The 21,538-nt window shown below is 34.5% G+C and overlaps 1 protein-coding gene across 3 annotated transcripts in view; it reads right to left on the bottom strand.

Moving 5' to 3' along the window:
• The window catches only part of Bcas3 (BCAS3 microtubule associated cell migration factor), a 518,556-nt gene that overhangs the window by 305,550 nt on the left and 191,468 nt on the right, over positions 1-21,538 (bottom strand). For all 3 annotated transcript variants that reach the window (XM_048366643.1, XM_048366642.1, XM_048366644.1), the window contains exons 17-18: positions 4,222-4,346; positions 1,650-1,815 (exon numbers count right to left, since the gene is read on the bottom strand). In XM_048366643.1, the coding sequence (XP_048222600.1) occupies positions 1,650-1,815; positions 4,222-4,346 (291 nt within the window). The remainder of the gene's footprint in view (positions 1-1,649; positions 1,816-4,221; positions 4,347-21,538) is intronic.

Below are 21,538 nucleotides of genomic sequence, written 5' to 3'. Positions count from 1 at the left end.
ATTCACTTACCAGCAATATACTATGCAATAAGATAATTAAGATAGTCTGAAAATAAAATAGAGATAGAGAGGAAACAGAGAATTTGAATACCACAGCTACATAGGTCTAATTTTATGAAATTTTTTAATAGCTTTAGACATCTCTGTTCTTAGAATATGTGTATATTTTAACATGAAATGAAACAAGCATAAGTGGTTTAAAAAAAGCTGTATAAATGGATTACTTGTGGTAGATCTAATTAGAATCGGATTTCCAAAATAAACCACTATTTCAATGATGATACTGCAGTAATTTTAATTAGATCTGCCCAATTTTATAAACAAGTTTGATAAATCAGATATTGATCAGATCAATTCAGCATAGTAAAGGAGTAGTAAAGAATGCTGGAGCCTCCGAAAATCAATACAAGAATATTTTAAAATGTCAAAGGAGAGTGGTCATTTTCATATCCATTTTGATCTGTTTCCTTCCATACATGTCAGTAGATATTTTTATTTCCTCTCATGGATAATACACTACATTAAGGAGGTTTTATTTTGCATTAGGTTCTTACTCTTTTTGTGCTATCTTATAAAAATTCTTGTCATTATTCACTTTTTGAGGTAAATTCTGCTTCTTAGTAAACATTTGTATAGTGCTAAACCACTATCTCAGGTGATCACTTTAAAGGAAATCTTAAAATCTGTTATAATAGTTCCTATTTCCCTTAATGACTATCTCAGTACTAGTTATGGTTTCCAATAAGCATGAAACTGCAAACAGGAGAGGTACAAGTTTTAGAAAAGGTAATACAAAGAAGTAAGGAGCAGGAACTCAAATGGAGGAATCTCAAACGTCAAATCTTAAATATACCTAAGAGAACTAAATATATACGTTTGCACAAAAATCTATATTTGAGGGCTGGGAATATGACCTAGTGGTAAAAGTACTCGCCTTGTATACATGAAGCCCTGGGTTCAATTCCTCAGCATCACACATATAAAAAAAGCCAGAAGTGGAGCTGTGGCTCAAGTGGTAGAGTGCTAGCCTTGAGCAAAAAGAAGCCAGGGACAGTGCTCAGGCCCTGAGTTCATGCTCCAGGACTGGCAAAAAAAAAAAAAGTGGCATATCCATGAAAGAATAGAATAGAATATGTGTAAAAAAAGGAATGAGGTTCTCATACATTGCAACAACATGAATGGACCTTGACAATGTACTAAATGGGAGAAGACTGATACAAAACATAACATGTTACACGATTCCACTATTGCCAAAAAGAACTGAGAGTATATGACTTTCACTGAAGGGTTAGAAGAGAAATGGAAGTTTCAGTATTAGTTTATGTGGTAGTGAAAGCTACAGCAATGGGTACACAGCCTACCATCAATGTTTGAAAGTGTATTGTATGTAAATATTTTATATAAAACAAAAAAGTAATGAACTGTAGATTTGCTAGATGAGAAGCCAGACCAAATATATAAAAGTACATATCATAAAATTCCATTTACATGAAAGTCTAGTGACAAAAGGAAGAAAAAAAATTTAGATGAGAGCAAACATACATATAGTTGAATACATTTACAATATTAACTGTGATGATTTCACAGAATAGCACAGTTGTAATCTTTCATACCTCAAAAAAGAAGAAAGACAAAAAAGAAGGAACTACCTAACCAGCGTCCAGCTGGCTCGAGGTGACGTCATCATCTCCAGTGGGGTGTCATCACTTATCTTGGGAGCAGTGCTGAGGGGCCGGGGCTCCATCATGTGTTCCACTAAGGTGCCATAGCAACTAATAATGTAGAGAGATTCAACAACAACTTGTTTCGACTGGTCTGCAAAAGAAAAAACAGAAACTGAATTGTGAGTATGGAACAGCATGTCTGTTACACATTATTGACCTTGTCAATCTGCTCCTGAAGCCTACTAAGAAAAAGGGAAGCAAGATAAACTTTGCTTTGTAGTACATGCTCCTTGTTGAAGGTTGCCAATGAATGTGAAAAATCTTCATGATAGTGAATATTTTAAAATTTATTTCAAGAAATAATGTAACTGTGGTCATTATTACAACATGCTAAGTACTATTCTATGTTTGTCTACTACATAATTAAATCCACATTATGAAAAATGACAAATATCAGGGGAGACGGAAGTGTTCGCTGAAAAGCTATAATCTATACACTAGAATTCAGTTATTATACTGGATGTATCAAGTCATTTTTTCACAAAAGGTTACTTATGTGCCTAAATCAGCAATATTGGCCTCTGTACTTTTGCTCAAAAAAACTTAAATTTCTGGATCAAAACAAAACAACAACAAATTATGATGTGTCAATATATGTCAGTCAATTAAAACAAATACACCACTCTTGTGAAGGATGCTGATATTGGAGGAAAATATTCAAGACAATATATACAGCAATTCTCTGTACAGTTCTCTCAATTTCCCTGTGAACTGAAACTACTAGAAAAAATAAAGTCTTTCTCCACCAAATCCCTACTTCATTTCTCTCAATGGGATCATGGGCTCCAATAGCAAATGAAGGTCAGCCATACTTTGAGAAGTCAGGTTCTGAATATGGATCTAATCAAATGACTTTATAAGAAATACACATGTACTCATGCCAAAACAGGTTTAGTGCTCAATCTCAAGTTTTACAGTAAGCCAAGGAGCATTAAAAAAAAAATCACTCATGAATGCTGAATAGGTCATCTTATCTCTGTGTCAGAAGAATCAATTACAGATGATTTGAGAAAATGGCTAATGACCAGCCAATGGGTCACAAAGGAGTAGCAAGTGAAAAGGGTAATTAGGACAGAAGAGAGAAGCAGTTGAAATTGAGCTTCACAGGAGGTTTTAACTAGTAACAAAAAGTTTGGCTGATAGCATCACTAAACCAAAGGAGGTAACAAAAAATAAAGATGGGATAAGGAAATGGGAGGCTTGCATACTTTATAGTATCCTCTCCACTTTGGTAAGGAACCCACCTGTGCTAAGATCCTATTACTAAGGACAGGGTCACAGAGAGGCAATAACAAGGCACCAGTGCTATGTCTTAACTGCCTGGATTAGCATAAAGGAGAGCCATATTGACAAGAACAATACAGTCTGTGGGACTCACCAGAAGAAACAACACTGTTTGTGACCTGATTTAGCAACAAACAAAAATAAAGGAAAAATAATAACATTCAAAACTATATATCTGGTCTCTGAATGTAGGCATAATCATCTATCACCATACAGATAACTGTTTAAAGAAATCAGACAGTTAAAGATTCAGATAATTAAAGATTCTGGTGCTCAAAGCAGAAATTAAAAATCTAAAAACTATATCAACTCAAAAGCAGCAATGGTAAATATTAAGCCTAACCCTCATTTCTCAGTGACAGACTGAGTTGGTTTCCTTGCTTTTGCTTTTGTTTGAGTTGGGACTAGAACTCAGGGCCTATGTGCTGAGCCATGCCTTCACTTCTGGGTTTTGATTTTGTTTTTGTTTTGGTGTTTTTTTTGGTTTGCCCAGGAAAGTCTTTGGAGTCCTCAGATCTCAGCCTCCTGAGTAGCTAGGATTAAAGGCATGAGCCACTAGCAACTGGCCAAGCTGAGATTTTTGGTTATATATAAAAAAAATTCCACAAGCTTCATGTTCTAAAATCAGGGAATGGGTGAAGGGTTCAAATGGTAGAGAACCTATCTAGCAAATACAAGGACCAGAGTAAAAACTCAGTAATTCCTAAAGGAAAAAGATTAAAAGGCAGAACAGATGCAGGTTGTTGTTTTTTAGGCCAAGATTCAGCATTAGAAAAAGGATTTTAAAGCCCTACGAAAATAAGTCTTTTAACTAAGCTATTTCACCTTGTTGATCGCTAAAGAGGAAAATTTTCCATGGTCATGTCCATTTCCCATGATTCAATGGCAAAGGTGTAAATTAGCTTATAAAAATGTAAAAGTTATGGAATGGATACAGAATTGAAATAACTTGTAGACTGTCAACAAGAAAACAGGACAAAAATAACTCAACAAGAAAGTCATTTCACACTTATGGTAAATAATTGTTTTATTTCTTGACTAGTCTTTAGTACTTGAGAGACATGCTAAATGAATGGAAAAACTGAATTATCTTTCTTATAATAGCTACTAAAAGACTGTTTTCTTCACAATTATGGTAGCAAATTTCCTATAAATTTTCTCTAACAAGCAAAGTTATAGGTGGAAAGTTTGAGCTTCAGGAAAAAATACATACCTTTTTCTCTTTTCAGACCTGCATTACTTGCAAACCATGACCTGGATGTCCCAAAGAGAGCAGCCACACAAAATTCTCCGCCCATCGATTTGCTGGGTGAAATTTGTGGAGGTGGTTTAACTTTGCTTAAAAAAAAAAGTAAATTAAAAAATGACAAAGTGGTAGGTCTCTAGATCATAAGAGATTTTCCTTTAGGTCCCACCCTAAGGGTTCAAATGCTATAAAAAGGACATGCATTTCTCCTAAAGTAGTAACATGTGATGTGACACTATGATCTGAGCAAAATTTAAGCTATTTCAAGGATTCAGCGTCTGTCAAGAAAACAATCGATATAAACAAAATTTTAGCCAGGGGCAGTGGTTTATGTCTTGTAGTCCCAGCTACTTGGGAGGCTGAGGCAGGAGGACCATACGTGCCAAGTCGGTCTGGCCAACATATTAAGAACAAAATACAAATTATTTCCAAGTATGAGCAGGGAAAAGCCAAGATATTTCTTTTCAGGTAGATAATAGTCTATGGAGATTTTGGAACAACATAAAGCACAAACACTTCTCCATAATAAAAAGTATCAGCATTTCATTTTGGCATGGAAGATGTAGATTAACAATAACACAGGTAATGGAGACAGTGTGTATGAAAATGAGATGAAGAAGAATGCAAACTTGAAAACACTGAGCTACAATATTTTGTGGAAGATCTAGCGATCCATTACAGCTTTACTCACTGACCTTCCCTTAAAATCTATTGTTGCCTTTTCTTTATGGGTTTATAAGAATAACCTGTCTATTTTTGTTCAGTTAAATCCTGTCAGCTTTGCAAACAAATTTGTCCTATTTTTCCTATGTCTGGGGCACATTTAGTAACATTTAATATCCTCAAATTTTCATACCCTCACATTCTAACATTCATGTTTCATTTTCTTTCAAATCCTGTATTATTATTCTTTTTGACTTGTCAAATATTTCCCAAAGTTCACTGGCAACTACCTTAGAAAAATAATCTCCTCTAATTCATGGGCCAGAAAATATTCTCACTGTGTGTAGGTGAAGAATACAGCCTTTGGGGCTGGGGATATGGCCTAGTGGCAAGAGTGCTTGCCTCGTATACATGAGGCCCTAGGTTCGATTCCCCAACACCACATATACAGAAAATGGCCAGAAGTGGCGCTGTGGCTCAAGTGGCAGAGTGCTAGCCTTGAGCAAGAAGAAGCCAGGGACAGTGCTCAGGCCCTGATTCCAAGCCCCAGGACTGGTAAAAAAAAAAAAAAAGAATACAGCCTTTATGGGATAGGATGAAAAATGGAACGCTGATATTTCAGCACTTTAAGTCAGTCCCCAATGTAAAACGTATTTCTATCTTCTTTTGAACATTTTTCTTTATCCCATTATCTTGTCATATCCAGTACTGAGATTTGAAATGGAGGGTTTCATACCTGGTAGGCAGTGCTCTGCCTCTAGGGCTAACTCCTGAGCCATGCTTTGCTTTTTGTTATTTTTTGAAAAAGGTCCAAAGTTTTTGGTCAAGGCCAGCTTAGATTATAATTCTCCTCTCCATGCCTCCTGCATCATTGTCTTGACAAGTGCATATCACTGTTCTGGGCTTGTTTGTTCAGCAGGGACCTTGCTAACTTTTTTAGTCTCAGCTGGCTTCAAACTGTGATCCTCCAGATTTCTACTTTCCAAGTAGCTTGAATTACGGGAATATACCACAACTGAATCCTAAATTGGTGTCACTTTGGGCTAACATCCTACCACTGAGAGTACAAAATACTAATATGGAAAATACCAACAGTAATGCCTACCACGCACAATAAAAGGCTTTACTTATTACCAAAATCTGGTCCTTGGCTGGTAGTACCACCTAGGAAATCCTGAGACTTAAAGGGAAATACTCATCAGGCCCCAGACTTTATAAAACCCCAAATTCTAAGATTTGGGAAAAACAAATTGTAGATTCTTCAGTATGCTCAAGTTGAAGATCAATGCATTAAAAAAAGCAAGTAACACTCCCATATGTGTTTTCCTATATCACAGCTCTCTAGAAATGTTCTGTATCCTTAATTAAAAAAAAGTCAAACATTGCTTAGGTAATCTCTATTCCTCAATTCTTATAACACTTGAGATATGATTTCAGATATCTTACTTCCCTGGGCTTCTGCAATGACATCTTTCCTGCAAGAAGAGTAAAATGTCTGGACCCGGTAGTACTATGATTGTTCTCATTATTCTGCTTTGAATCAGGGCATGTATGAGAATGCTTGTTGCTATAGGGAAAAAAAATCTTTTTTTTTTTTTTTGCCAGTCCTGGGCCTTGGACTCAGGGCCTGAGCACTGTCCCTGGCTTCTTCCCGCTCAAGGCTAGCACTCTGCCACTTGAGCCACAGCGCCGCTTCTGGCCGTTTTCTGTATATGTGGTGCTGGGGAATCGAACCTAGGGCCTCGTGTATCCGAGGCAGGCACTCTTGCCACTAGGCTATATCCCCAGCCCGAAAAAATCATTTTTTAACCATTGTTCCCTGAACATTACACATCTCTCTCCAAGCCAATCATATCTATGTCTAAAATATCAACACTAATCAAACTACACTTCAATTGAGAAGGAAACAAAGGTTATGAAACTAGACCTACAGCTCCTTTCTTTACAGTTTCATCTGCCACAACCACAATACCCCAGAAAAGAAGCTTCCCTATTTAACCTGCACCTGGACAAACCCACCCACCCTGATTCCTGGGTCACGGAGGTCAGAAGAGTTCTTTCTACATATGATATTCTTTTTTTTTCTTTTCTTTTCTTTTTTTTTTTTTTGGCCAGTCTTGGGGCTTAAATTCAGGGCCTGAGCTTTTTGCTCAAAGCTAGCTCTACCACTTGAGCCACAGAGCAACTTCCGGCTTTTTCTGTTTATGTGGTGCTGAGGAATCTAACCCAGGGCTTCATGCATGTTAGGCAGCACTCTACTGCTAAGCCACATTCGCAACCCTGCATATGATATTCTATGTCTCCTCAGAATACATGGCAACTAGCTATCATTAAGCTGATAAATTCCAGTAATTGACATTTGTAAAATGTCATTGTCTACTACATTACAATGAACCAATAAGCATCACAAGGACAAATACAAATTTTCAGATTATTGAATGACTATATTGTAGTATTTTAAATTATGCAGTAACAATTGAAAATGCCATTTCTTAAGAGCAAATACAGAAAATAGGGTTCCTCAAATGTGTACCTTCAAACAGATTTGAAAGCTGTTGGTACTGGGCCAGATAGCTATTTTTCTAGCATAATCATAAAAAGTAAAACAAAAAATAAACTATAGAACATTATTTTAGTCCTTGGATACACAAAATCATATTCTATAAAGGCTTATTAGCTTAATGTAATAGGCCCTTGTCAAAAGCTAAAATTTCTTACAATTGTACAAGCTATACATAATTTATTTAGGATATTTAAGAACACATAATTTATTTAATATATTTAAGAGCACAAAAGTAAAAATTATCAACATGGTGCCATTGTTTGTAAATTCATCTGCTATGCACAGTAAGTATTTGAGGATGAAAGTATTATATATATGTATATACATATTGCATATATATGCATATGTGAAATACATGCATATATGAGAGTATACACATAATTATGTGTGTATATATGTACACATGTACACACATACACACAATTTAGCTCTTATATTTTACCATTCCTTTTTTATCCTTGGCTAGGGCCTTAATCAACATCATTACTAAAAATTCAAGTTTAATAAAGAACCAAGAGTTTTCATTCCTAAAAACAACTTGCTATGGACTAGTGCTATAAATTGAGGATATTGGGTAAATATATTCCATCCCCAATTACAGCACTCATATCAAGTTATTTCTATCAGTAGCCTACATCTAGAGTGATTTTGGGCATTAACAAAAATAGAAAAGTTAAAATATATGTGCATATGTAGAAAAATTTTGCAGAGGATAGGAGAAAAATGTAATTAAAATAACATCATTAATATATATTTTCTTTGTGACATGCCCAAAGTGGGAACTATAATTTATACATCTTTCTAAGTTTTATAAAGGCTGTCCAGGAATGCTTGAAGCATGCTAGAAGCACAATCCTTTTTCCTCTAAGGTGTGTCAATAATATACTACATTAACTTTTCCAAATGACCCAGAATATTTCTATCAAAAACATTTTGTTCACAAACAGTACAAGAAATGTATCCAATGCCTAAGGTATGAAACTGTAACCTCTCTGTACATCAGTTCGATAATAAAAATTTGAAAAAAAAAACAAACATTTTGTTGGGCTGGGAATGTGGCTTAGTGGTAGAGTGTTTGCCTAGCATGCATGAAACCCTGGGTTCGATTCCTCAGTACCACATAAACAGAAAAGGCCAGAAGTGGTGCTGTGGCTCAAGAGGTAGAGTACTAGCCTTGAGCAAAAAGAAGCCAGGGGCAGTGTTCAAGCCCTGAGTCCCAAGCCTCAGGACTGGCAAGAAAAAAAACAAAAACATTTTTAACAGAAATATATTATGCTGAAAATGATACATATATGAATGGAATACAAAAGGTTAGGCCTCGAAATCATGTAAATTTGCTGACTGCTGACCCAACTCTTATAGAAAAACATGTTAATATTAACAACCTTTTTTCTTGTTAGTCTCTCCACATCTGTCTCCTCTGGAAGAGTCTTTAAAAAAATCCCATTCCAGAATGTCTGCAAAGTTAAAAAGAATCCCTGTGGGTATTTAAAGAGTTTCTCTTTATTCATTTATGAAATTGATAAATCAGTGATATAAAAATAAAAGTTCAATGTACACTGGTGAGCAGGACTTTTAACTAGAGTATGTGAATTGCTGAAAACAGTCACAGAGAAGTACAACATGTCCTGGAGTCCTGACAGACTCTTCTACTTATATCTCCTAGTCCTTTACTACCTTTACTGTTTTATGAATAAAATAACATTTTTTAAAAGTTTGCTTCACTGGGTGCCAGTGATTCATTCCTGAAATCCTAGCTACTCAAAGGTCTGAGATCTAGGGATCACAGTTCTAAGGCAGCCCAGGCAAGAAAGTCTATGAGACACTTATCTCCAATTAATCACCAAAAAAGCAGGAACTGGAGCTGTGATTCAAGTAGTAGGCCTTGAGCAAGAAAGCTCAGGGACAGCACCTAAGTCCTGAGTTCAAGCTCCAGAACCAGTAACAAAAAGAGCAATACTTTTTTTTTTCCTCTTTTCAAGTGGAAAAAACAAAAGTGGAATGAATCCAACATTCATCCTATAAATAAAAATGATTATAAATCATAATACAAATGAAGACAATCAAGAGAAAAACAAACAAAAACAAAGCATTAATTAAACTGAGAAACAGTTTAACTCAGCTATTTCTTCTGAGAAAAGGTTTAACTATTGAACTACTGAACACGCATCTGTTTCACTGCCAACACAAATGCAGGGAAATTAACATCCATAGGATATCAAATACATTAGAGAGGCGAATGAAGTCCTCCATCTTTTTCCCATTGGATTTTACTGTGTTATATTATCCAGTCAGATTAACATATTGAGTTTCTACAGCCTGTTTTTATCCACATTCAACTGCAATCAAGAGAAAAGAAGAATCATCCATTATCCTGGTATCTGGCTAAAAAATATAGGTAAATTTACTAAGTACATAGGATGAGATATGTGGTGAAACAGGAATGGCATAGTGCGTAGCAAGGTGGTCCAGTGCCACAGTTAGGAGGGCACACATAAGGCAGCAGCACAGATCTTTCCTTTATGAAGATTTAAGTGAGGACTAAATATTTGAGCTTAAAGGTAAAACAAACACTAGGAATTTTAGGTTGTATAAGGGCTTTTTGTTGAAAAAATGTTTTTTAAATTCTCTTTGATTTTAAAAGGAATCTAAGAATTTTCTCTCAACATCCGTTTTATTCTTAAAAATTAAAAAATCCTTCCAAATAAAAGGATTTTATTTTAAATAACTAAAAATATTAATAAACTACAAAAAGTATTTATCATGAAGTATTCTTCAAGACCCAGTAGTTTTATGTCAATGACATCAGTAACAAAATCTAACCACTTTTATTTAAATTTAATCATTAAATATGTCCTTTACATATACATACTAGCTTTTAAAAATGAAATTAAAATGTTTTTAAAAGTTTTAAGAAAACAGGATTAGTTTACACAAACCATTTATATTTTATTTAAGTGTTCTAATTAAAACATTAAATATAACTTAATATATGTAAATTTAAATTGTTTTAAATTATCCTTAAATAATACAAAGGTAATTTATGAGTAAGGAACATATTATCATATGTACTGCCTTCTGTCCATTTGTTAAAAATATCAGAGATTTAAAAAAATGTCTTGGGTATTTGAAATATATTTAATATTTATTACTACTAAAATCAATTAAAATCATAATGGAACTATTTCTCTGAAATTCCTGTATATACATATATATGTATATATACATATGTATATATACATACACACATAAATTATATATTTTACACACACAGAGTTATCCAGAACTAAATGCCCTAAATAAAACTGGGTAAAAATGGTATGAAAATCTAAACTAACTAAAATGATTGGCAGGATGGTTGATGTTTATGTCCCAACAAGCCTATATCAAAGGGAAAAGAACTAAATGACTCGTCTGGAACTTAGGAATGTAAAGTCCTAAACCTCTTGAATGAAGAATAAAGAATAACTGGGAATTGTGATATATCAGGAGTAAAATCTTAACTAAGTACAAATGTTGCAAGTTGAATATAATAAAAACACTGCAAATTTACATTGTAAAAGAATCTGCAGAATTTCATTTTCATCCAAAATGTACATATTACAACTGGAAGTACTGAAACATATTTATCATCATGCTTAATTTTAGACTAGTGAATTAAAAATTCTCAAACTGAATTCTAAATATCACTAAAAAAATATAAAAATTATTTAAACAAAGGAACTCTTATAAACAACATTGAAGAAGTTGTCAAATTTATATTCATTTTGCTGCCTTAATTTGAAGTTTCATTAAGATCTTAATGGAAAAAACATGCAACCCTGGTAAAATAATGTATTTTAAAGGAGAACCTTTTAGTCTAGTGTAAGTGACTAAAAACGAGTTTCTTGTGAGCTAACGATGGGCATCAAACAAACCACAAAGCCGTCTTCTAAAAGACAGGCAATGATTTAAAAGTCTACTATATTTCATAGATCCCTTTCTTTAATCTGGCTCTTTTAATCTTGTTTCAACCTCAAATCATTTCTGGTTGACAAGTGCTTTTGCTTAAATGTGAGGAGCATATAAGCTGTTGGGGGAATGGACTTTCTTACTTAACATACAACATTTGTTACTGCATCTTCAGTTCTATGTGAAAACTTCAATCTTTATTAACATACTAAAACTCTTTTCTTTGTACTTAGAATGAGGAATTTATCCTAAGATGAAATTTACTTCGAAGTATAGCATGCAAAGGGATTTCCTCATGTTGATTTGTGACATTTAAAATTCACTGTTAATTAAGCTCATGAGTAAAAATCTTTGTATCATGTTTATTTACAAAAGAAGTCTGAAACATTGTCCAAAAGAAATGTACTCTTCACTTGAGTTATGTAACTATAAACCCCTCTGTATATCAAATTAATATTTTTTTAAATTTTATTTCAAATTTTTATTATCAAACTGATGTACAGAGAGGTTACAGTTTCATACATTAGGCATTGGATACATTTCTTGTACTGTTTGTTACCTTGTCCTTCATACCCCCCACCCTCCTCCCCCTTACCCTTTCCCCCCCTGAGGTGTTCAGTTAACTTACACCAAACAGTTTTGCAAGTATTGCTATTGTATTTGTTTGTCTTTTTTTACCCTGTGTCTCTCAATTTTGGTATTCCCTTTCAATTTCCTAGTTCCAATACCAGTATATCACATTAATATTAACAATAAATTTTTTTAATTAAAAATATCTGACTAAAAGAATAAAGACTGAAGGGCTAGGACATAGATAAGTGGTAGAGTGCTTATGAAGTATGCTCAAAGCCTTGGGTTCAAACTCAGCACTACAAACAAAGAATAAAAATGAACCTTAAGGGAATTTATACTGATGTGTACCTGGAATTTCTTAAGAACACTTTGAGGAATTCTGTCCCAAATATGATGCTGAATGCTGTAAGGATGTTCAATATGACAGTGATCCTGACATATGGATTATCAACTTGTAACATGAATACTGATTGTAGTCTGTGTCAAATTGTACCCAAGTTTAAGTAACTAGCTAGGCTTGATTTAGTACATGAAAGGAAAAAAACAGTTCCTAATACACTAGGAAACAATGAATAGCCCCCTGTAGTAATTGTGAAAATTGCACAGCCCTCTTATTCTTCTCAAAACATCCTTGTGGCTCCTACGCTCTTAAAAGCAAAGAAGCATCTTTTGAAACTGACGAGGTGAGGGAAAGAGCCAGCAATAGCAGCTCACATTTAATGAATGTTTAATGTGTTAGCCACTATTACTATATTCTGATATGTGTGTGACATCAGCATATGTTAGGCAATTTAATTATTTAGCAATGAATCAATAAGGAAGGTGTTACCACCAATTTCATTTACTGGATAAAGAAAGCAAGAAATATATTTTTAACTACTTTCCAATATCATAGTTAATTAATTGCAAGCAATGTAGTTTCTGATTCTAGATATTTTTATTTCTTCTTTTTCCTTCTCTTCCTCCTCTTTTTCCTCATCTTCTTCCCCCCCTTCTCTTAATTCACTTCTTTTCTTCTAATTTTAAAAATTTAGGGCCTCTGCTGGCATATGTAGCCCATGCTGGCTTTGAACCTGTAATCATCCTGCCTTTGCTTCTCAAGTGCTGCGACTGTAATTTCTAAAGATCAGTGTATTTACACCTAATTCTAATTTACAACTTAAATATACTATATTTCATTTCTATAATCATCATGCCTAAGACTAATAAAGCTATTGCCTCTGCAATGTTATAAACAAATTTACTAAGTAATTAATTTATGATGAATAGGCGCTAATAATTCAAAGTAGTAAGATTTATAGCAATTTAATAGAAAATGTTATTACATACCCTCTTTAATATGTAATCTATTAAAGACAGAACATAATAAGTTTCCATTAGAATCAAATAAAGTGTAATAAGGGTATACTGGGCATTTTTGGATACCTTAAAAGTATTGATATTCCAAAATAAACATCTACTGTAAAATCCAAACCTCTAAATTTGGGTATTAGACATATAAGAAAGATATCTTCTACCTTAAATATATATATATATATGTGCATCTAATTATTTTAATTCTAGAAATAAAGTAAAAGCAAGTAAAAGCAAGAAAACTACATCTTCAGGTTTTTATCAACATTCATGTTTTATCTGCAAATTAGCCAAAAATTTGGTGCATCTATTTGTGATCATGTCATGCAACTGAAAACAAAAGTATGAACAGAGTCACTTGTTGAGAGGACAGCAAATGAATTAGGCATGCGGGATTGAACTGGAACTCACCATGGAGCTTTTATGGAAAAACACCCCGCTCCAAAGAGATAAGGCCTTTGTGGAAAAGGGGGGAAAATGCACAAAAAATTAGAGGAAAACTCACTTAACATTGACAAATACATGTATAACATACTGTTATAGATGTTGGGTTAAAATAACTAAAAATCATTAATCATTTGTAATTTTGTTTTACATACTGTCTGATAGAACCTATAAATAAGATGTTGTAGAGGAAGAAGCTCCTTAATTTTCATAGTTAGGGATTTGAAATGGTTCTATTTCTCCCCCTTTTCTGGAGCACCCCTGTAGCATTTCTGAAAACAAAATCTGAAGCCAAGTACAAATTAAATAGAAAACTCTGATGGAAAAGGGCAACCAATGTATGGTTGTGTGAAACAAAATATTCAAAATTAGCCAAAGATGACTGGGTACAAAATTTGACATGACAATGTTTGCTGTTCACTGGTTGCAGTCTCACAGCCATGCAAAGAAAGCACATATTTTTCAAGCTGCTTATTTGAACTGCATATTGTTGGCAGTTCAAAGGAACAAACATTAAGTACAATAATTTTGTGCCTCTTTATAGTGATGACATAACCTGCTCTATCTAACCTGTAGTGGGCTTGCTGGAATACAGCAAGCTAAAGTTACAACTGCATCCTCAATATAACTGGGGGTGCAAAGTCAGACTTCAATAGAATACACATTTCGACTTCAAATTCCATTCCTGGTATTTAAGACATGCTACATACAAAGAAGACTCAGTGATTTAATTATATATGAAATAAAATTTTACTGTGGTGACATTTGGAAGACAATGAAGGGGAATATGCATCAGTAAAAATTGGGTATTCCTTTCTTCAAATTTGGAACTTATAACATTAAGGGAAAAGATCCCTGCTAATTAGAAGTCATTTCCCAGTAAGTTAAGTACCTTTGACATGGAATTCGGTTTAGTTGGCAAAATGTTTCTAGAACACTTGGTGTAAATCTGAGGCTTGAAGCACAGTTAGATACAAAGAAGGAACAGAGCCACACAAGAATTGGAGAGCAAGACAAAAGCAACAGTGACATACAGAAAAAAATAACTTTTTAACTTTTATTACCAAGACAAAGCAAGGCAAGCTCTCACAATTAATGTTAAAAACACATCCAGGAATATGATGTCATGCTTCACACTAGATTTGTGGATTAGTACCTTTTAAAATTTTTGCCCATTACCAAAAGAAAAAAGATTTTTAAGATCCAGGCTCATTGGTATTTCCTAATTGTTTGATTATAATAATCCTTTGTTGTTATGTTGTTGTTTTGCTTTTTTTCTCCTTTGTCACTGTTTTTTTTCTGTAGCTTTTGTCTTATATATAAGCTTATCTGTTTGGGTCAGAGTAAGGGGGAGCACAGAAATGGTAGGACAAATGGTGAACAAATGCAGCTGTGGTCCTCACTAGACACTATGTTAAAAATGAACTGCACAACTTGTGGGGTAAGTGAGTCGGGAGGGAAAAACTAGAAGAAAAGAAATAATCTTTAGTTGCTAAGATTTTCTGAAAATCAATGTTGGCCTTTTAAAAAAAATAATGTAAGTCTGTTTTCTCACACTGTGGGTCAGGCTGTAGTCTGAGCTTATTTCCAAAAACCTAAGAAATAATGTCAATACTGCTGATCAACCCAACTAGTAGCAAAATTGTGTTTCATCCTTGTTTAGATCATTAAAGGAAAAAAAAAAAGGTCATATATCTTTACCTGATTTCAAAACTCACAAAGTAAAGGTTAAACATTTTGTAATGCGTAAACATTTTGTAATTAGTGAGTTGGTCAAAAACACATTTAAATAAGAGGATACCTGGTGTCCAATCTGTCCAGAGCACAGTGATCCACAGAAATGATCAGAAAACGAAAGGATCAAACCATGTCTATATGCCCAGAAATATCTCCAAAATGAAGAAATGTTTTCTTACTTGTTGGCATGTACTATTCAATCGCTCTTGGTCCTACTTCATTTAAGATACTTAAATCAACTAGCCCAAATGATAGAAATGCCTACAATCTAAAACAACCAAGCTGCTATTTTAATGTATACAATAACACCTCTGAACAGCATCCCATTTGATTTTAAATGTCAGACTGTAGATAATTCATTATAAAATTTTAGAATTTTAGAATATAAAAATTTTAGAATATAAAAAGTATAGAATTTGACAGATTTAACGCAGTCATTCAATAACTTCAAAAGACTCCCCACTAACAGCAAAATCATTCACAAATTTTAAGCTTCTACATTTCCAAAGGCAATGTTCTCCACCTACAAAGCCACAAAATCTTCCAAGTTTCCTGATTTATAAAATGAAAACATGTCAGCAAATAATAAAATTAAAAACTTTCTCAGATTTTACCCAGTAGCTATCAGCAAGATTTCTACAGTCATTTTCTTGCACCACAATATCAATATGTACTGTGACTGTAGTAAACGACAGCTTTGTCATCTTTAATGAAAACAAAAGGTCACTATTCCCATAACCCAAGGTATTAGTTATGCTATTCTACTTCAATCAAAGGATCTACTGGCTAAAAGCTCAACAAAAAGGTGAGAAACTCCTTTAGAATGTATGCATCCAAACTCCATTCATCCATTTTTTGCTTAGTCCTATAAATTGGACTCCTGCCACATACATGTGAATGATCCACGCATTTCAAAGAATTATAGTGACTGACGTAATTACTGACTTTGTAAGGGTAGTGTCAGCTGTTCTTTTGAAATGAGTCTGCTTAATCTTCCCTCAGCAGCAAAAGAATGAAAATATGAAGTCACAAAGTACAAGTCTATGATCCAGCTGTCTTCATTATGACTCCCTCTCCCCCTTCAAAAGTCCACAGCTGTACATTTGCATAGAGTGGGAGGTAGGTGGGAAGAAGAGAAGAATATATGGGTGGGAATGGAGGTTGCATTAAAGATTGTTCATATTAACAAATAGATCTGAAGAATGTTTCCTCAGGCGTAACAACGCTGACATATAAAATTTGTTCACTCTACCACAATTATGTCACTTTGACTTGAATACCAATTTAAAACCTTAAGAAAAACTAGTCAAGACCAAAAACCCCAGCAATATTTATGAGAGAATTATTCATAGACAATTATGAAAAATATAGCAATTAATTCTCAGAGAAAAGCTACTGGGGACTCTTATAAGATAGCGAAGAATTATGTTATAATTATGTAATATATGCAATATGTTATGTATGCATAATACACAAATTAATTCTATGTAACTCTAAACTCTCATTTTGCTGAGGACATAAAACACCACAAAACCTTTGGTTTTGCAAGTCGAAAAAAAAAGTAAGGATTTCTTTAAATAAAGAAAATATGAGGGGGCTGGGAATATGGCCTAGTCGCAAGAGTACTTGCCTCACATATATGAAGCTCTTAGGTTCGATTCCTCAGCACCACATATACAGAAAAGGCCAGAAGTGGCGCTGTGGCTCAAGTGGCAGAGTGCTAGCCTTGAACAAAAAGAAGCCAGGGACAGTGATCAGGCCTGAGTTCAAGGCCCAGGACTGGCAAAAAAAGAAAAGAAAAGAAAATGTGAAACCAGAATTGATTTGAACATACTCAACACTTCAATAATGTTATCCTACTGCTAAAAGATTCTTAACAGTGATCTATTCAAACACTTTCTGAGTAGAAAAATATTTGTAGTTCAACAGATAAATTCTATAAACATACTCTATAAATTCTATTTTGCAATCATAAGCCATGAGCATGTAATCCATACAATGCAGATATCATAATGAACAAATGTAGCATCACCAACAGGGGGCTGGCAATATGGCCTAGTGGTAGAGTGCTTGACTCATACATGAAGCCCTGCGTTCAATTCCTTAGCACCACATAGATATAGAAAATGCCAGAAGTGGCACTGTGGCTTGAGCAAAAGAAGCCAGGGACAGTGCTCAGGCCCTGAGTTCAACCCCCAGGACTGGCAAAAACAAAAAAAAAGCATCACCAACAGGATTCTATCTCCAACATGCATGATATTTCTTAAAGCATATGGTACAAGAAGTATGTTACACAGGTGAAATTGATTGGAATACAGTATAAATATGCAGAAACATAACATTGAATTCCCCTACCATATAATAATAAATAATGAAATAAACATAGAAAAAAGACTGAGCCCATATATATTAAAAAATGTAATAAAGAGACAAAAAGGTACTCAGTATTATAGGTAAAATACTCAACTCAAGCTGTATTTTCTTAAAAGTAAAATCTAGGGCCTACATTGCCTCCTACATTGCATGTGCCTTCTCTTACATAACAACTGAAGTAAACTCTCATTTTCCCACCCACACAGGAGCAAATTATTCCTGTCATTTTCAAGTTTTATTTATAAATTTTTCATTAATCTCATTTTAATTGTTCGCTATTAAAGAGATCTATAGCAACCTTAGTTCTCAATCTACTGATTTGTTGGGCAAACTGAAGCTAAAACAGTTGTCTAATTTGAGACATATTCGATATGCCAATTTAAGTTACAAACTCAAGATGTAAAAGATTTTCATTAGAAAAACATAGATAATGCTCAGATTCTGCCATATGTGACAGAAAAGAGAATAGCATAGCATAAATAATGTTAAACTTCTGTAGAAAGTTTTATGCCTGTTGACTTTTAATATGGTGTATTGTAGATTTCATCAAAAACAAAAAAAAACTTCAGATTTACAGCAAAATGTAATAAACTATGGTATGGTTTAAGTATTCCACTTACTTAGCACAAAAATTGGAAACTAAAACTATAGTAAATATATTACACATGTAGGGCTAGGTTTACAATCAAATGGAACTACATTGTTGATTACCTTATTTCTGGTACCAAACTTTCAAAACTTAGTTATAAGAACTACTAGTTGCACAAGAAAGAGATGGACGATGGAGAATTACCATCTGCTACTATGTTTGATGAGTTTTTCTCAAAATATTCTCCATTTAATTCTCAAAACTTTGTATATAAGGTTTAAGAACAAGTCACACTAATTCAGACAATATACGAACTTTTTCAAGGATACTTTATGCCAAGGTCATTTACTCAGGAAGCAAGATCTAATGACAGACTGGTTTTACAAATATCAAGAGGGGACTTTTCAAATAACTGCTGTTAATTGCTTCTACTTTTAGAAAACAAAATATCTATGTTTTCTAAATGGGGGCTCATGTTTAGTGGTATTTACTACAGCTTAACAGTGAGAAACAAAATGAGACAATGGGATCAAGGAACTGGTGGGCACTTATACTTGGTTAGGATTATAACACCAATTGGTAAATAAATTGGTATATAAAAATGGTTACTTTTTAGAAGAGGAAAATTACCTAGGACATATTGGTAAAAAGTGGCAGACCAACCGGAGAAGCAAGGCCTTCATTCTCCTAATTAAGAGTTTTCCTACTACTACTTCTATTTTTATAAGGTGGGGGCAAAGGTTCCACTAGCTACCTCTAATTACTCATAAAGACATGAATAAATACAGTCTGCTGAAGGTAAGGCTCAGTTATGGAGTTGTGCATAGCAAGCTCAAGGCCCTGAGTTCAATCCCGAGCACCACAGAAGAAGAAAGAAGAAAGAGGAAGAGGGGGAAGGGAAGAGGGGAAGGGGGGGACAATGAATTTTTAAAAGGTAGGAAAAGGGGCTGGGGATATAGCCTAGTGGCAAGAGTGCCTGCCTCGGATACACGAGGCCCTAGGTTCGATTCCCCAGCACCACATATACAGAAAACGGCCAGAAGCGGCGCTGTGGCTCAAGTGGCAGAGTGCTAGCCTTGAGCGGGAAGAAGCCAGGGACAGTGCTCAGGCCCGGAGTCCAAGGCCCAGGACTGGCCAAAAAAAAAAAAAAAGGTAGGAAAAGAAGATAAGAAGAAGCTACTTCACTTTAAAGAAAGAAAATATTGCCCATAAAGAAATAAAACACCATTATGCTTACCTCTAAAAACATTCAACTAGGCAAGAGCAAGGAAGTAACTTCATTCTTGACTTTTATGTTTTTTATTCCCATGAAACTGTCTGACAGCTAATGTTCTCTGGGTGTGTTTATGTGTATACTTAGATTTCAAACAGATAAAATTAAAAACACTAATGAAAAACTTTCTCTTGTAATTTATTACATAGAAAGCATCTAAAAATGAACCTAATTTGATTCATTAATTGAACCAAGGTTGTATGCAATGCAAATTAATTTCCACATAAATAAATGCCCAAGACCTGGGACAAATCCTTAGTAACAAGGACAGATTTTTCCTTGTAGATGATAAGAACACAGTGAGGTGAGAAGCTTGGCTTTCCACTCCTTTGGCATTAGAGTAATTCTGTTTGATTGAGTGACTACTGAAGTCAAGTAATTCCTAGTGCCTCTGCCTTCCTTGGTGTATGCTGTCAGAGGAAGCAGCAGCTGTTGTCAACAGAGGCCTCTCCTTCAAGAGATGCTTCGAGGTACAGAATAAGAAGGTGCAAATACATCTGTCTTCTGCTGTTTGTAATTTTACTAGATTCATGTTATCTGGGAGGGAGACAGATGGTCTCTGACACTGCATAAGGTTTCAGAGACATACATTGGTAAAAACTAGAGGGCAGATGTTAAATACAGTAAACACACATTTTGTCCCCTGAAGAGTCAAGCTGAGGCTTCCATTTCAATTTGGATGTTGAAATATTAGACCATAGGCAATTTTCAGAAATCTCTCATAGAAATGTAAATTTTTGAGTTCCTTTTATGTCTGTATGCAAAATATCTAGGGCAGGGATAGATAAAAATGGACTTAAGTCAATTATTATTGAGTAACTTAAAGATAGGCATAAAATTTGTATGTTACAAATGGGTAAGCTCTGTGTCTCCTTGTGAAATACTCCTTGAAATTTTTATTTTAAAAGCATTGGGACAGAGTTTAATAAGATCAGAGTACAAGTAAAACAAATTTCCAAAATGAAGAGATCTGGGAAATAAAAACTCCATTTGCTTTTCACATTGGTACCTTAAAGAGAAAATCAAGTTTCTCAATACTGCAAACACAAAATGCAATCACAACAATTAGCTGTAATGTTGAGAACTGGTCACGGTTTTTAAATGTTACAGTAAAATATACATAGTCCTTAAAACCTAAAAAGATGAGATCTAAAGAGATGAACTATTATCTGGAACTTGCTTTGGTAATTCAGCATATAGCAAAATTGGAAACTCAGAAAACATTTTTTTTCTTACAAGTCAAATGTAAGACTTGACAAAGAAAAATTCATATGTTTTAATGAAAACTGTTAATATTATAAAAGGGAGCCACTCTATAGGTGAGAAAGAAAAATCGCAATAGGAATTTCTGAGTGTAATCAACAAAAACTTCAGAAAGTGGCTTAAAAGCCAGATGTGGTGGCATAGGCCCATAGTGCACTTAGGAGGCTGAGGCAGGAGGACTGCAACATTGAGGTCAGTCTGGGTTACTAGCAAGTTCTAAACCAAGATGGACTGGGAAACACTGACTCCAGAAAAGAAAAGGAAAAGCTAGATTCTGTGGCTCATCCCTGAAATCCGAGCTACTCAGCAGGCTGAGATCTGAAGATGTCAGTTCAAAGCCAGCCCAGACAGGAAAGTACATGAGACTCTCCAGTTATACACCAAAAAGCTGAGGTGCAGCTGTGGCTCAAGTAGTAGAGCAATAACCCTGTGCAAAAAAGCTCAGGGATAGCACCCAGGCCCTGAGTTCAAATGCTAGACCTGCAAAAAGGGAGGAAGAGAG

Source organism: Perognathus longimembris, chromosome 17, assembly GCF_023159225.1.
Source record: "Perognathus longimembris pacificus isolate PPM17 chromosome 17, ASM2315922v1, whole genome shotgun sequence".
Classification (NCBI taxonomy): domain Eukaryota; kingdom Metazoa; phylum Chordata; class Mammalia; order Rodentia; family Heteromyidae; genus Perognathus; species Perognathus longimembris.
Note: the sequence above shows the minus strand (reverse complement) of the source record. Positions and strands in the feature narration are given on the sequence as shown.